Source organism: Talaromyces stipitatus, genomic scaffold, assembly GCF_000003125.1.
Source record: "Talaromyces stipitatus ATCC 10500 scf_1105507295555 genomic scaffold, whole genome shotgun sequence".
Classification (NCBI taxonomy): Eukaryota; Fungi; Ascomycota; class Eurotiomycetes; order Eurotiales; family Trichocomaceae; genus Talaromyces; species Talaromyces stipitatus.
In genome coordinates this window covers 1,920,480-1,937,022 of record NW_002990116.1, presented here as the reverse complement: position 1 = coordinate 1,937,022, position 16,543 = coordinate 1,920,480, and the positions used below count along the sequence as shown (strand labels likewise).

The 16,543-nt window shown below is 46.6% G+C and overlaps 6 protein-coding genes across 6 annotated transcripts, besides 1 other annotated feature; 5 read left to right on the top strand and 1 right to left on the bottom strand.

Moving 5' to 3' along the window:
* Positions 1-79: 79 nt before the first annotated feature.
* On the bottom strand, positions 80-2,882 carry TSTA_118220 (UBA/TS-N domain protein; the record flags this gene model as incomplete). The annotated part of the gene is made up of 2 exons (XM_002481999.1): positions 80-205; positions 261-2,882. The coding sequence occupies 2 exons, from the start codon at positions 2,880-2,882 to the stop codon at positions 104-106; spliced, it is 2,724 nt and encodes a 907-aa protein (XP_002482044.1). The 3' UTR covers positions 80-103.
* Positions 2,883-4,768: 1,886 nt separating this feature from the next.
* TSTA_118210 (uncharacterized protein) lies at positions 4,769-7,224 on the top strand. The gene is made up of 4 exons (XM_002481998.1): positions 4,769-5,453; positions 5,511-6,000; positions 6,053-6,645; positions 6,700-7,224. Exons 1-4 carry the CDS (start codon positions 5,118-5,120, stop codon positions 6,781-6,783), a joined length of 1,503 nt encoding a protein of 500 aa, XP_002482043.1. The 5' UTR covers positions 4,769-5,117; the 3' UTR covers positions 6,784-7,224.
* Positions 6,801-6,895: a sequence feature (GA-rich).
* Positions 7,225-7,318: 94 nt separating the features above from the next.
* TSTA_118200 (small monomeric GTPase (Gtr1), putative) lies at positions 7,319-8,832 on the top strand. The gene is made up of 2 exons (XM_002481997.1): positions 7,319-7,747; positions 7,795-8,832. The coding sequence occupies exons 1-2, from the start codon at positions 7,554-7,556 to the stop codon at positions 8,642-8,644; spliced, it is 1,044 nt and encodes a 347-aa protein (XP_002482042.1). The 5' UTR covers positions 7,319-7,553; the 3' UTR covers positions 8,645-8,832.
* Positions 8,833-9,087: 255 nt separating this feature from the next.
* On the top strand, positions 9,088-12,271 carry TSTA_118190 (periplasmic nitrate reductase, putative; the record flags this gene model as incomplete). The annotated part of the gene is made up of 8 exons (XM_002481996.1): positions 9,088-9,260; positions 9,314-9,424; positions 9,477-9,710; positions 9,763-10,267; positions 10,308-10,651; positions 10,725-11,512; positions 11,569-11,665; positions 11,690-12,271. 7 exons carry the CDS (start codon positions 9,088-9,090, stop codon positions 11,646-11,648), a joined length of 2,235 nt encoding a protein of 744 aa, XP_002482041.1. The 3' UTR covers positions 11,649-11,665; positions 11,690-12,271.
* A 409-nt stretch (positions 12,272-12,680) lies between these two features.
* Positions 12,681-13,420, top strand: TSTA_118180 (uncharacterized protein; the record flags this gene model as incomplete). The annotated part of the gene is made up of 3 exons (XM_002481995.1): positions 12,681-12,856; positions 12,915-13,227; positions 13,283-13,420. The coding sequence occupies 3 exons, from the start codon at positions 12,681-12,683 to the stop codon at positions 13,418-13,420; spliced, it is 627 nt and encodes a 208-aa protein (XP_002482040.1).
* A 623-nt stretch (positions 13,421-14,043) lies between these two features.
* Positions 14,044-16,537, top strand: TSTA_118170 (uncharacterized protein; the record flags this gene model as incomplete). Its single annotated transcript, XM_002481994.1, has 3 exons — positions 14,044-14,085; positions 14,142-15,764; positions 15,845-16,537. 3 exons carry the CDS (start codon positions 14,044-14,046, stop codon positions 16,535-16,537), a joined length of 2,358 nt encoding a protein of 785 aa, XP_002482039.1.
* Positions 16,538-16,543: the final 6 nt, after the last annotated feature.

The window sequence follows — 16,543 nt, the reverse complement described above, 5'->3', positions numbered from 1 at the left end:
CAAGTGTGGTAATATGTTCAGTGATCTCTAATCATGCCAAAGTATGTATGGAATATGCAATATGCAACGCTATATGCTTCTTGACTCCTTCACGTTATCGATTTCAAAGATTATTCTCCTGACGGAATTTGTCCCACGCTTCGTTGAGCGTACTAAACACTGCTCCTGCAATCATTCGTTGTTCCGTGGTAGCATTCGTAGGAATCTGTCTCAATCAGCATAGATTCTCAAAGTTTCAGCCTGAAGAAGAGAAATAATACCTTATCAGGATGCACCTTCGCAATCCCCTTCATATACTGAATCTTCACCTTATTTGCAAGAATCAATTCAGACATATTAATCCTCTTCCATCCCGATTCTGGCCATAGGACATTCTCCAAACTGCCCAATAAGGCGCGTAGATTGTCTTGTTTCCCGTCTCTCCAGGCCATGATTTTCGCATCGACGCTATCGGTAAGGGCCAGTTTTTCCTCGTCTGCTCGTTCCGCGGCTTCGTTTGCGGCTCGGAGACGTGTTACGGCTTCAGCCGTGGGGGCTGCTCTTTGACCTGAGAGGTCGCTTAAAGCAGATGTACGAGGGGTTGACTGTGGTTTTCTAGGAGCCGTAGGTCGTGCAGCGGCTGGTGCTGGTTTACTGATTCCAGCTGCTTTCTCGCATCGATTTCGACCTTGTATACTCGTGCTACCGCCGTGACCCGCTTCAACGGCCTGTTTCCATGTCTGCGCGGCATCGCTCCATCTCTCAAGATGCTCCAATGCTTCGGCTTTACGCATGAGCGCTTTCCCAAAGAAGTCTTTCATCGGTTTGGAAGCTTGACCATTGCCGGGTTCGATACTCTCCCCTTCTCCCTTTGCAGGTCCAATGAATGCGAGAATTGTATCTGCGTCAGAGATGGCCACTTTTGGCTCTCCGATCTTTAGGGCAGTCATGGCGCGATTGCTGAGTACAAGTATGGTTACGGGATGATCCTTTGGAAGATGGGATAGTGCTCTCGTGAATGCTTCATGCGCCGCGCCATAGTCTCCTCGTTTATATGCTTCGTTCCCACTTTCGCGGTCCTTATAAGACAATAAGAGTGCCGACTGTGAGACTGGAGGGATTGTGCGCGCAGGCGCTTTTGTTCGTGATGGAATAGGAGTTGATGGTTTCGATGCTCGCGGAATCGGAGCTTGGGCGGGTGGTTTGGTCGGAACGGGTGTTTTTGGTTTTGAGCTATCCAATAAATCTATACTATTATCCTCAGTGGGTGGCGGAGAAGTCTGCTGTTGCTGTGGTCTTCGCCTTCTGGCAGGGCTGACGTATGCTTGTGCTGATTGCTCTTCCAACGCAGTTCGAGTCAATTGGCTTTTGACGTCTCTGACAAATTCTTGTCGCCGCGGCTGTTGCGGTGGCTGAGGTTGTTGAGGTTGAGCTTGCGGTTGCCGTAAGAAAGGGTTCTTATTCTCCCTCCTCTCATTTGGTGCTTCAGTAAAAGGTGCAGGTTGTGGATGTCGTGGCTCCACAGACCCAGGTCTTCGAGGAGCAGTACGGGCGGGTCGACTAGCATCCGATTCTAAAAGTAAAGCTTCGTCCGTTATATTCGCTGCCTGTTCGGGTGCAGCACCCCCTCGAGGTACATCTTTCTGCGGAACTTTAGGACGAGCACCGCGGTCCTCTGTAACACGAGCGGACACAGCTTCTCGCATCCACCGAGGTTGATTGGGATCGGCATCATGATTGAACTCCTGAACAGCTTGCTGCACTTTCTTGCTTCCTTGTTTCCAGAGAGAGTTTGCGGTTTTGAATAACGAGTTACCGAAACTAGCAGCCAGTTCACCCACATCCCGCTCATGCGGCTGCGGGGACCTGCTATCCCCGCGATGTCTCTCAGATCCGCTCTCCCTCATCCATGAAGGCACGTTCTGTTTACGTGGTCGTTGGTCCTCTCGGTTGCGTGGTGGATGTTCTTCATGCGGAAATCCCGCTCTAGATCTCGATTTCTGCCGTGATTCTGCGTGTGCTTGATTCAGAAGCCATCCCACAGCAGCCTGCACATCTGCACCAGATTCTGTATTTTGTAGAGCTTCGGCAGCCTTTCCGGGCGGAAATCCCATATCAACTAACTCTGCCACGGCGCGATCCCGTGGATCTTCCTCATGCGGTTGTGAGCTTGGAGCGGGAGATTTTGATTTAGCCCTAGCAGGCGCCGCTTCAGAGACAGGCTTCCCAAGTAATCCAAGAAAATCGTCATCGTCATTATCCTGTGTAGAAATTTGCACCGCTGTCGGCCTGGATTGCTTCATTGTTCCCAAACCAAATGGATCGTCGTCATCGTCAAACCCAGCCTTGCTCGCGGGCTGATTGATTGCCTGATCCAAGGGACTTTGTGTCGTCGACCGAGAAGGAATAGGAAAGTTTGTAGATGCATCCACAGGGGCAGCCGAATTGAAGGCAGCTAATATATCGTCCTCGTCTGGGGAAGCTGCCCGCGCCGGTGCGGGTGCGGGTGCCGGTGCCGGAGATGCTACGCGCCGATTCTGAGCCAAATTATCCCAGAACTGAGCATTTTGACCTCCGTATTGTGCCTCGTACTGGCTCCTCTTTTCGGCTTCTTGCTTTGCTTTCTCTTCCTGTAGCTTTTTTTGTTGCTCCAGTAGAGACAAATTCTTGTTATTCGAATTGGATGACCCAAACGATACCAGATTCGCAAAACTATCGTTGGCGGGAGTCGCTGGCTTGGATGGCGGATTGGAGGAATGCCCGTTTGATGACGGCGGCGGTGTCGGTCGTGCCTGGATAGGTGGGATACGCATTGTGTTCATTGACCCAGAGCTCATCGGAGGGGGTTTATTGTTGGACTCGTTGGACTTGGGAGTCCAACTCAGGCCGGCAAGATCATCCATCGCGAAGGGATCGGACTCTGTTAAACGGCGCAGAAGAGACGAGGGGCGTCTCAAGGTTTTGCGGGGGTCTTAGGGGGCCACACAGTTTCGGGAGGAGTAAGTCATGGAGGCTATGAAAGGTGTTACAAATGGATCATGTCATTAACTCAGAAAAGGTCGTCGGAGGGTTTGACGACAAATATTCACATATGAAACAGGTCAGCAGAGTAGAGTGTAGCTATATCAGGAGCAGCCACTGATATGTGGCTAAGCATGGCGCCACTGCCCACACAGCCACTCGGCTGCCACGGTGGCTGGTGTGCAGTTACGTGTAGTCTTCAATTTCTGCCTAATTTCTCAGGCGTATTGCCAGGGCGCCTATTATTCGTAGCTTATGGCGCCATTTTGCTCTGTACATGCATCCAAACTCTCTCCGTGAATTTTTAAAGCAATCGATGACATCTATACTGGAATCACTGATGCTTCAAAGTCAGCTGACTCATACCACATGACTCTCTCTCCATCTCCATCGCCGTACTATTGAGTCAACGTGATCGTTGTTGTCTGTGCCAATATTTTGTACCTCGTGTGGGCCTCGTTCTTAAACTTCGTCTGAATTGGCGCATCGGAAGTCTTCCCGTGGAGCAAGACGAGTCTCCACCAATACGGAGTACGGAGTACTTTGTCGTGTTCACAAGTGTATTGCTGCACTATTGAACGTTATATTCAGGGAAAACTCAATCGATTTGTGTTCATTTTTGCCGAATCGCTTGTCGCATCTCGCAGAGTCGAGTGATGGTGAGCACTGAGAAGTATCTAGGTGCCATGTGTATGTTGTGTTGGCAGTGCTAAGTGAACTACTATCAGCAATCGGAGGACGCCGTATGCAATATCGCAATACGTGCCTGTTACAGAGCATGTGTAATTAATAATACACGATAAGACATTGTCTCTGCAAACACGTGAATCAGACCATACTATCATTACTATGTACGGAGTACTACGTATATGCGACCCGGTGTCAAGGCCTCGGATTTTGCTAATTCCATGTCCTGCAACTTTGACCCTGTTATTTCTTCTTTTTGCGACAAGCCAAAGTATGATCGTTGTCTTCTTTGCCTTTCTTCTTTGCCTTTCAAGGGAACAATCTCCGTTGCATGTACCCATACGGGGTAACCGTTAAGGTTGAGTTGGCGAGGTGCTATGTCTAAAGTATGTATTCGAGATCCTACCGCGGGGATGCATGTTTCTGGATGCATGGAGTCGCTATCAATAACCAGCACTATTAATCTACAGCTGTCCCTAGTATGATAATACCCCTTAATATGATTGATCGCGTGTCTGATAGATTGATTGATACTGTGATAAGTCACCCTGGACGTAGCGTATTTTTCGTACGTAAATACGTACCGGTATTTGCATCGGGCTACGGGAGTCTGTGCTTCAGCTTACAGGAAATAGACTCCGTCGATAATTACACATAAAAGACACTTTTTAAAAATACTTACGGGAGGGGCAGATTGTACGGTCACACTGGCGGGGCAGGGATAAGGGTCTGCTGTCTATATTTCCTCTACATACATACCATGCACACGTACTAATAACAGACAAGACACCAGATGGAATCATGGAAAATAGAGTAAATACATAAGTAAATCATAAATGATAGTAATCAATTCCTTACGCTATTCACTCTCGTATCGGCGAAACTACCCTGTTATGGTTCACGGGTCACTTCGGGGGTTCTTCCCAGCAGGGTCCAGGCTCTAGCCGCCCGACTAGTCAGGCCCCAGTTTACCCGACGCTTCTTTTCTTTTGCAACACCTTTCTTCGTTGCCTTATTTGTACTCACTTTCTTTTTGGATGTCGTTTCTTTTTCCCTCGCTCTTCAAAAGCATTTCGACCTGAGGTGATCTGTGCTTGCTATCATCAATTCAACCCCGCGGGGTCACCATACTAACGGCTCCTTGCTTGGAAAAAAACACTATTGATTCAATAACTAGTACTCCAGTCTGCGAAGTGACATACATTAGCTGTGATACGCACAACCGTTCCAATTGTCTCTGAAGTTTGTATTCGAAGCGAACTATTATTTTTGCAATTGCAGCACGTGTCTTCTACTCCTTAAATCCCCCCTTCACAACCCCCCCTCCCCCGCACTCGAATTAATCTTTCTTATGCTGGGCGGCGCACACTCGAAAACACCAGAACAATTGCAAGTGAACTAGTCAGGGAAAAGCAACACGGCTAGTCACAATGGGTTTATTCAAGAGAAAAGACTCGAAACATTCCATTCACAGCGAGGAGGAACAAGACTCTCTATCGGCGCATAGTACACGCAATTCAACTGCGTCTCTGAGGTCGTCCGCGGTAAAGTCATCTGGGAATCTACCAGTCTCAATTCCAGAAGTGCCGATCTCCAAGCCCCCCGATCCAAATCTCGATCCTGCTGCTTATTTACGAAGTATACATGCTGTTCGAGAGCGCTCCAAGATTGTTCTTCAAAAAGCGAGAGCAGACAAATTGAACCATTTTGATGTGGATATGAGCAAATTCGAGGCGACAGCATCATATGTTGTGTCAATTATAAAGGTGTGACTCAATTGCGGCTTTTTCATTTGTGCACTCTACTAATGATCTGTTTTCTAGAGAGATTACTCTCCTGACTACTCGTCCATCCCTCCGCACGGTCGTTGGCAACATTTCGATGTCGGTGGAAGGCCTCGAATCGACCAGCTGTTACAGTCGTGGCCCAGCACGATTGACCCCACAGAACGAACAAGAAGGCTGATTGATCTGTTCTTGGTATCCGTTTTGTTGGATGCAGGTGCAGGGAACAAGTGGTCCTATAAATCAAAGGAGTCCGGAAAGGTGTTTTCGCGAAGCGAAGGTCTTGCCGTCGCAAGCTTGGAAATGTTCAAGACGGGTTTATTCAGCAGTGACCCCACCGAGCCATGCCAGGTCGATGGAGCAGGATTGAAAAAAGTGACCGTTGAAGCTTTAGCCAAGGGTATGCAACACTCTGAGCAGAACCCGCTTGCAGGAATAGAGGGTCGAGCGGGGCTCTTGGTACGACTTTCCGAGGCGCTGAACAATCAGGATCTCTTTGGGGTTGATGCCCGTCCTGGTAATATGCTCGGTATGTGTATATTCTCGTTCGGACGGAGACAAGTCTAATGTAAGCGTACCAGATTATCTTTTGTCTCACCCAACAACCCTAGCATCGTCAGTTCCAATCGTGTCCGTACCCACATTATGGTCCGTGCTTATGGACGGACTAGCTGCTATCTGGCCACCTTCACGAACACAGATCGATGGAGTTTCCATTGGTGATGCATGGACGTGCAAGGCCCTGCCACAGACTCCGCCAGCTAAGCCCTGGGAGGCAATTGCACCGTTCCACAAATTAACGCAGTGGCTATGCTATTCCATAATGGTGCCAATGACACGACTGATGAAGATACATTTCGCTGGCGCGGAGCTGCTCACAGGTCTTCCCGAGTATCGAAATGGTGGTCTTTTGATCGACCTGGGGCTATTAACCCTCAAGGAACCGGATGTGCAACGGGGTCTCGTGACTTATAAGGAAAATTCCCGGAAAGAAGGCCAACCGAGCATGGAGGTTGTTCCGATGTTTTCGGCAGATGACGACGTTATTGTTGAATGGCGAGCTGTTACTGTAGGATTCTTGGATGATTTATTGGAGGAAGTCAATCATCAACTTGGTCTGCGGGGAGACGATGCTTTATCTCTGGCTCAATTACTTGAAGCTGGGACATGGAAAGTGAGTTCAATTCCCTCTTATACAGATCAATCAATCCTAATGATCGATGTTTAGGGCGGACGTGAGATTGCAGAAGTCTCCAGACCAAACACCAAAGAGCCCCCGATTATGATTATATCTGACGGCACTGTTTTCTAACCAATTCTTGAGCATATTCTTCTTTTCGACCACACTTCGTTTCTCTTATCTTTGTTTCAACTTTTTTTTCCTTCTTTCCTTCTCTTCTTCTGTTCTTCTCTTCTTCTCTTCTTCTACAGTGAGACATTTGATTGATGATGATACCAATGGTTGAATGAGTTTCACTTCATGACGGCAAAGACATTTACTTTTGATGATGATGCAACCTACGCATCGCATGACTACATCTTATCTATCAGCATTTTATATTAATTTTGAAAATCGATACAGACGGGATCGAGGCTTCAATTCTTGACATGGGTCTGTCTGATTCTTTCTTACATGGCGAACCCTTTTATATCTATTTTCATTCTTCTGCTGTGCTTTGTATAATGAAGCATATATTATATCTTAGTTTGTAGAGAATAATAATATTTAGTATCCTCTAATCATTATTCTCTCTTAAAACACCCACCCCACCTGACTGTACGGCTATTGGCGGGATGTTCTTAGTAAGCCTTGCTCTATCTATCATTGTCCACCTCATTTCATTGATGATCCTCAAAACAATAATCAATCACTGTGCTAGAAGCTAATCTAGCTGTATAACTTCCTTATTGTTCTATCTATTAGAGTTACTGATAGATAGTCTCATCTCTACATGGGAGTTCCCAGCTAGCTCTACGCACAGGACCACTGTCCATGCGACACGACCAACTGAGAAGTCAGAACGAACAACAGCCTCAGTTCCATCACAACCAGATCTGGTAAACAGCCATTCATATCCCAGCATGGATCTCCGCAAAAAAAAAAGGAAGGTCCTCTTAATGGGTAAGAGTGGCTCTGGCAAGTCGTCAATGCGTTCTATTATTTTCAGCAACTATGTTGCAAAGGATGTGCGCCGATTAGGTGCCACCATTGACGTGGAACACAGCCATGTGAAGTTTATGGGGAATTTGACACTTAATCTATGGGACTGTGGAGGGTGAGCTTTATTTCTTTCAACTCTTTCTTCTGACTGACATCTTCTAGACAAGACGCCTTCACGGAAACATACCTCGGCGGCCAACGAAGCAACATATTCTCCGACGTCGCCGTCCTGATCTACGTCTTTGACATTGAATCTCGTGAAGTCGAGCGCGATCTCGACACCTATAACGCCATCATCGAAGCCCTACACCAACACAGTCCCAGCGCCCACGTGTTCTGTCTAATCCACAAACTCGACCTAATCCAAGCCGAACATCGCCAACGCATCTACGAAGAAAGATCGAACCTGATCCGCCATCGCTCAAACCATTTCGATATCGATACCTTTGGGAGCAGTATCTGGGATCAATCGCTGTACAAGGCCTGGGCGGGGATTGTGCACAAACTTATTCCGAATCTATACGTGATTGAGCGCTTTCTCAGCGCGTTTGCGACCAAGATTGATGCAGAGGAGGTTATCCTGTTTGAGCGATCGACCTTTTTGACAGTTACGTCGTTTGCGTCTGAAGTCGGAAGTTTGAATCCGATTTACGATCGTCACGAGCGACTGTCGAATATCATGAAGGCATTCAAACATTGCGCGGCTCGGAATACGCATACTACCCCGGCTTCGGCTGGGTTTTTGGTCATGCATACCAAGACACCGCAGTTTAACGTGTTTCTTGGACGGTTTACGGACAACACGTATATCTTTGTCGTTGTGCCGCCTGGCGAAGCGGCCTACAATTGCGCAGTGTTGAATACAATGTTGGCTCGAGAAGGGTTTGCAAGGGCAGCTCAGTCAGGACATGGCGGCGACGGGTTTCCTCTACCCATGTCTACGTCTGCTACATCGCATTCCAAGGGACACAATGCATCGTCAACAGCGCAATACGGATCTTTGCGCGAATAACAGTACGATATGAATGACAACGGGGAAGATGTTCGATAGATTCGCAATTTCCTTTTTCCTGCCTGTTGGATTACGTGGTCCTGGTGGTTTGATTTATTGAGTGCTCTTCAGTGTTCAGCGAAGGCGTTGCATTGATTTCACGAAGACTTCTCGGTGTGAATGTCGGTATGAATTTGATAAATCCGGTGCATTTGATGATACGAATAGACTCATGTACATAGTCGAAAATGAACAGATACCCTTCCCATTGTCGCTAAGTACGTAAGCATACACCCGCAGAGGAGCTATTTCGTTGCTCGGACAGTCGAAACAGGGAAGAAAGACAGACGAAAAGGGGAATGCGGTTGCATCATCATGATGACCCCCATCAACAACCACAAAGCCCATCACGATGTCTTCTTTTTAACATACTCTCTTCAATTGTATACACATTGAACGAAGTCATGGAGAATACTACCCCATGCTCAAATGTATACGATGTCTGCGATGGAGGCGATTCCATCGCAGACATCTGGGGTCAGCGTACACCATACAAGCACGAATGGCCTACCCGCGTCGACGAACGACTGATAGATGAGCCCGAGAAATGGGTTCAGAGCGCATGCGTTTTGTGCAGGTATATCAACCTTTTCTTCTGTTACTCTAGTAAGGCTAATAATGACATGATAGTAATGGATGCGGATTAGACATTGGCGTCAAAGATGGAAAAGTAGTCGGTGTCCGCGGTCGAGCAACCGATCGCGTGAACAAGGGCCGTCTAGGTCCCAAAGGATTGAACGGGTTAGTTTGAGCATCATCTCCTACTGTCACCCCATTCTGATTATGAGGCTAGATGGACCGCAATATCGCATCCTGACCGCTTGACGTATCCCCTCGTAAGGAAAAATGGGAAGCTCGAACGAGTCTCCTGGGACGAAGCCATGGCCTGCATTGTGCAAAAGGTGAAGCAGACACAAGCGCGGCTTTCAAATCATGGCATTGAGTTTTATACGAGTGGTCAGCTGTTGTTGGAGGAGTATTATGTTTTGGCTATGATTGGGAAAGCTGGGTTGAATACGTTGCATATGTATAACCCACGACTCGAATCGAGTTAAGAACGGAAATTGCTAATTAGACAGGGATGGGAATACACGGCTGTGTACGGCGACGGCGGCAGCTTCAATGCGCGAGTCATTCGGGTCTGATGGCCAACCTGGCTCGTATGCTGATATCGATTACACGGATTGCGTGTTTTTAGTTGGCCATAATGTTTCACATACCCAAACTGTCCTCTGGAGTCGTATGCTTGATCGATTGGACGGACCGAATCCGCCAAACCTCATCGTCGTCGATCCAAGACGGTCAGATACCGCGGAACGTGCGACCGTTCATCTAGCCCCTAAGATTGGGACGAATGTGGCTTTACTTAACGGCATACAGCACCTTCTTTTCGCCAACGATGGATGGATTGATGAGGAGTTTGTCTCTAAACATGTCGTGGGACTTGAGCAGCTTAGAACGATTGTCTCAAAGTATACTCCTGAATACGTCGAGGAAATCACCGGCGTTCCTCCAGTCCAGCTAAAAGAAGCAGCACGCATTATTGGCACGACAAAGAGCCTGCTCTCAACAGCCCTGCAAGGCGTATATCAATCCAATCAAGCCCACCGCCAGCGCATGCCAGATCAACAACATCAACCTCCTCCGCGGTCTAATTGGCAAACCCGGCAGCGGCGTCCTACAAATGAACGGTCAACCCACAGCCCAAAACGATCGCGAAGCAGGCTGTGACGGCGAATATCCGGGATTCCGCAACTTCCAAAACCCGAAACATGTGCAAGAAATTGCCGATGCCTGGAACATTGGCTATATGCACGTCCCTCATTGGGCGCAGCCAACGCATATAGAGACCATGCTCAAACATATCGAACACGGCTCGATTGATATCATGTGGATTTCGGGTACTAACCCGCTCGTCAGTCTACCGCATCTGCAGCTGGTGCGTGATTTATTCACAAAGCCAGAACTGTTCGTAATCTGTCAGGATCTATACATGACTGAAACAGCGGCTATTGCAGATGTTGTCCTCCCTTGTGCCCAGTGAGGGGGAGAAGACGGGATGTTTTACGAATGCTGATCGAACTGTCCATATCTCCTATAAGGCTGTTGAACCGCCGGGAGAGGCAAAACCGGATATGAATATTTTTCTTGATTTTGCGAAACGCATAGGCTTCAAGGATAAGGACGGGAATGATTTGTGTCCTTGGACAGAACCGGAGGAAGTGTTTAATGCATGGAAGAAACTGTCTAAAGGGAGACCATGCGATTATAGTGAACTGACATATGAGGAGCTTACGGGTGGTTCGGGGATACAATGGCCCTGCAATGCAGAAAACCCGCAGGGTACAGAGCGTCTTTTTACAGACGGCAAATTTTTCACTGATATTGATTATTGCGAAAGCTACGGCCATGATCTTGAGACCGGAGCGCCAATGACGAAATCCCAGTCCCAGGCACTTAATCCTGCAGGTCGTGCGATCCTCAAAGCTTCCGATTATAGACCTCCCCTGGAAACACCTGATGATGAATATCCCTTCAGATTATCCACAGGTAGAAACGTATACCATTTCCATACGCGCACAAAGACCGGCAGAAAGGACAGATTGCAACGTGCATTCCCCGAGGCAGTAATACAAATCTCGCACGAGGATGCGCAAGATTTACAGCTGAAAGAAAAGGATATAGTGGTTGTTCGTTCTCGTCGGGGTGCTGTTGAGCTTCCTGTTACTATTGGGAATATTGAGAAAGGGCAGGTTTTTATTCCGTTTCATTTTGGATATTTTGATGCCAAGAATGAGCGTGCTCGTGCTGCAAATGAGTTAACTATCGGTATGCCTCTTTCTCCATTTGAATATCAGGAAGAAGCTGACGACACAGAACAATAGGACCCAATCTCCAAACAACCAACTTTCAAGTCCGGCGCCGTCAAAATCGAAAAAGCCCAAGACGACCAGAGAACTGTTAAAATTCACGCCAGACAACGTCATACAGAAGCCATAAGAAAAGTCGAAGCAATCCCCAAAAGACCAGCCAAAGAAACGAAGACTCGAACCATGGCCCGGCGCAATACATGACGCTCTCAACACCTTGGTCGAAATATACGAAAATTTCATTCCGAAACTAATCCAAGATCTAGACATTCAATCCGGTCTCCGGGTTATGTGTAACATCACCCATGAGATAATCAGCCATTTACAACCGTACATTAAGAAATACCACGAAAGCAGACGATACAGTCAACAGATCTCCCGGGACCTGCGCGACTCTTTATTCTCTCTATCCCGTGGCTCCGATTCTTTTCGCGTGATCACAACTCTACAAGCGGTGGATTTGTTCGTGACGTATATAGATGGGTATCTGATAGCATTGCAGCCGGCGAGCATGGCGTTGTGGGATAATGGGTTCTGTGATGCAGTGGGGTTTGCGCAGGCGCAGCTTGCGAGACAACAGGCTTGGGCGAGACATCATCTCAAGACGAAGAGTCCCCAGACTCTTCTGGTTCCGGTGCCTGTGGAGGTGGATTTGGAGTGTGAGAGGCCGCCGGGTGGTTCTTGATGTCTGTATTTCCAAGCACCAAGATCCGCAGCGACGACATCAAGCTTAGACTGCACTATAATAAGTAGCTCGTCTATAAACTACATATTGTCTGCTTAAAATAGCAATCCATCCTCAATGGAGGATTCTGGGCAATGCTTATTCGTAAATCGACCTCAACAGAGACTAGCGCGGTGGATACTGATCAGACATTTTAGGGTTATGTTACCCGATTAGGCGATTCTACTGAGATCTTCTAGGCTGCTTCGTTATCGCGTATATCTTCACGTCAAGAGGAAAATCAAGAGACATGTAGAAAGGCATATAAAGAGCGAATCTTCTGCTCAATGATCTTGAATAGATCAATCAACTTAGTACATTCTTTGGACGTTCTCACATTCTCATCATCTACCCTTACACTCGCTGTCAATTTTCCAAACGGTCACATTGTCTATTCATCAAGATGAAGGTTATTCACATTCTCTCTTACCTTTCCGCCATGCTGGTGGCTACTGCAGCTGCGAAAAAGTCTTGCGCTCCTTTCCCTGATTCCATGGAAATCTTTACGTCCGGATTTGAGGAGCCAGCTCCTCCGCTGGTGAAATCCAGCTACAACACCAGTTTTCTTCAGCATAAATGGTGAAACAGCTTTAATACAGTCTATATACACTGCGAATACTTGCTGACTTACGGGTAGGAACGCAAACCTCTCTCACATCACATCCGGCTACATCTACAACCTCCCCAAGCAAAACCTAGTCATCTCCAACGAAGCCTACGACGGCAATCTGGCTGCATCCACATTCAACTACGCCAACATCTCCAAGGATGGTTTAGTCGACAATACGATCATTTACATCCCCATCGACGGCAATGATACGAATTCCGAAAGTTATCGAGGATACGTCAATCCTGGATTTCCGCTTATCAAGGATGATTTTTTGGTTTCAAATGGTGCTTCGTATGGAGGATTGGTAAGGAGGGAGCTCTTGCCTGATAAGGTTGCTTCTGTAAGTTGAACGATTATTCTGTGCTGTTGGTAAATGCTAATTGTGAGGAATAAAGTGGAAGATCATGTATCAGGGCTCTATTCCTGTGACAGTCTACGTGGACAGTTGCGATGTTGTTGTTGGTTATGACTTTTTCTCGCCGTATTTGAGGACTTATGTGATAACCATGTACTTCAATACTCAGACTGCTTAGACTGGTAATCGTTCTGCTTCTTGACAATTGCAGAGATTCCATCTGAGTGGTAGATATGCATACTAGCTCCGTTGGCGCTGAAGCTTGACCTCTGGTATTTCATTGTTCACCTTGTTGGCTTGAAAATCTTGCTATATTCTTTCCTGCTGCTTTATGTCGAAATTATTTTGTGATATGGAGAAGAGATCTGCTTGTATTTGTTATTTTTACATGTACTAGAAGAGGTATCTCAAATCAGGGGCTCCTCTTAGGGTTACTTTCTATCCTAACTCTATCCGTTCTTTTTAATCTATTCTATTTATCTTTATTTTCGAACTCTATACAACCACATAAACCTATCTACAAATATTGTATTCTTTATAACCAGCAAACGTTCTCTTGGATCACGTGAGCTAGAGTATACGAAATAGGCAGCTACGTTCCAGATTAAACTTGATCTTCATCCTCATCAGAGAAGCTTTCTCCAGATGTAAGATTCAAGAATCAAGGGCAGAAATACAGACATGAGAACAGCAGAAAAAAAGTCAACAAGGCGAAACACATCCAAATTGCGCAGTGGGTGTCTGACATGCAAGTAGGTGATATTTTGGCCAAATTATTCGGAAACAGCTGACAGTTTTGCCATGGAGAAAGGAAAATCAAATGTGATGAGACAAAGCCGATATGTCTGAAATGTTCCCGATCAAATCGTTCCTGTCAAGGATACAATGATGCTTTCCAGTACCATCCAGCTGTGGATGTGTCTACGCCGGCTAACTGTTCTCTCCGGTTTCACGGCAACTTCACAGGTCCTATTTTCTTCTCCATAGGAGAATCTTTGACAGAATATGAACTTTCTCAGGAAAAGCAATCATTTCGGTACTTTATCACAAAAGCTAGTATCCAGATCCCGTCAGTCCTCGACTTGAGAATTTGGACAGAGGCCATCCCCCTGTTGAGTACCGCTTTCCCAGCAATTCGATACACACTTCTGGCACTGAGTGCGCAACATGAAGTGACTATCCGCAGCAGTCATGGCAATAATAATGAAACATTAGTGCACGCTTTACGACTATATTCATACCGGCAGTACGGCAAAGCCATCCAAAGGTTAAATTTCATATTGATTGACGCCGTACAAAAACACGACATCTTCCTAGAAACTTCCTTTGCGTGTTTACTGTTGGTCGTATGCGAAGTCCTTCGTGGGGTTGACGTCGCCGCTCAGTATCACCTCGATGGCGCGATCAACTTGATCTCCATTCCCTCAGTTGCAAAATCTCAACTTGTTCTAGCAGAGAATCGATGTGCAACTTTCCCTGATAGTTCAGAATTGCTAAGAGCGCTTGGATTGATATTTCAGCAACTTGATCTTCAAGCAGCGGCGTTTGCGGGCTCGAGGCTTCCTATCGGACCTGACAATGTTGACTCGATTACCGAGTATTCAACACTGAGATCTCCAGGCAACAATTTCAATGGTGGTAGCACTATTGAGGAGTTACGCCAGAGCTTGTTGTCAACTCAGGTCGAGATTTCTCGTTTCGTAGCTTCCGAAACGGTCATCAGGTGGAAGTATTCTGCGGAGTCGAAACGAGGCAAGGATCAAAAGAATGAATTCAGAGCCGTCAAAAAGGAACGAGATATTCTCATTCAGCAATTACAGCAATGGAAAATCGATTTTGACACCATTTCTCTGGAATTGAGTAACATTATCATTGATTATGGGACGAACAGAAATATGTTACCAGAAAGGCAGCTGGATTACCACCAGCAATGTGCACGAATCGTGATGCTATTGTCGTATTTTACTTACTACATTCTGCTGTCTACGTCTCTAAGCTATGATGAAACGACGTATGACTCCTATACTTTGATATTCGCGCATATCATTGATCTCTCGGAAACGGTTCTACAACTTGAACAACCTTCTTTCTTTTCAGATGGCGGCAGTGAAGCTTTTTCCAGCTCTGCCTTCTGCATTGATATGAAACTCATCTATCCTCTTTACATTACTGCCTTGAAGTGCCGAGAGTTCATAATAAGGCATCGTGCTGTCTGTCTTTTGTCGATGTGCGGTAGAGAAGGTGTCTGGGATGGCCGAATGATGGCTTCAATGGCCCAGAGTGTCATTTCCTATGAGGAAGAATATGCAATAATATTCCACGAATATGGTCAAAAAACCCCAGTCCCTATGGCCGACTCCGTGAAAGATTGTATCATATCTATTCCGGAGAAAGCGCGCATTCATGGTGTTGGTATTGTGGATATGGATAGGACAAAAAGACAGTTACGCATTGCCTGTTATAATAAGAATGAGACAACAACGACTGATAATGAGGTTATATGGGAACGCATTCTGCTCGATGTAGAATTCTAGGACGCAACTGACATCATACTGACCAACCCGGGAAGAATTTTGAAATTCGGTACCCCACGATTTCAAAGTTAACATTCTCACTGTTTCTACGTGAAAACGAACATCGGAATGACTCTACAAGCCTAATCCTAGCAGGCGGTCAATCGTCACGCATGGGTTCACGCAAGGAACTACTCAACCATCCCAGCGGCTTACAGATGTATCAATACCTCATCAACACCATAAGCCAGGCGTGTCCTCAACTAGATACGATTTACATGTCAGTCAAGAATGAGAATCTCGTGCCGCCATGGGAGTTGCACCGGACTCAGTCTACAGGAAATAAGGTATCAATACGGTTTATATATGATGACAGCGATCACGACAAAACCACACATACAGCAAAAGACATCGGACCAGCAGCAGGCCTCCTAGTAGCATATCACACCAATCCAAAGACAAACTGGCTCATAGTTGCGTGCGATTTTCCGCTTCTTCAAATCAGGACATTGCAACGGTTGATCGAGTCTTCTACTTCTTCTCCGGTAACATGTTATCGAAACTCAAAGGGGTTTTGTGAGCCGTTTCTTGCCATATGGTCTCCTGAAGGACTTGAGAAACTTGCGGAGAATGTGAGACAGGGACGGACGGGGCCGAGGTTTGTGATAGAGGAACTGGCTGATGCGCAGATCATAAGTCCGGAGAATGAGATGGAGTTGTTCAATGTGAATACTGTGAAAGAGTTGCAGGAAGCTTGTCATTTACTTAAAGATATTAAATGAATAGGT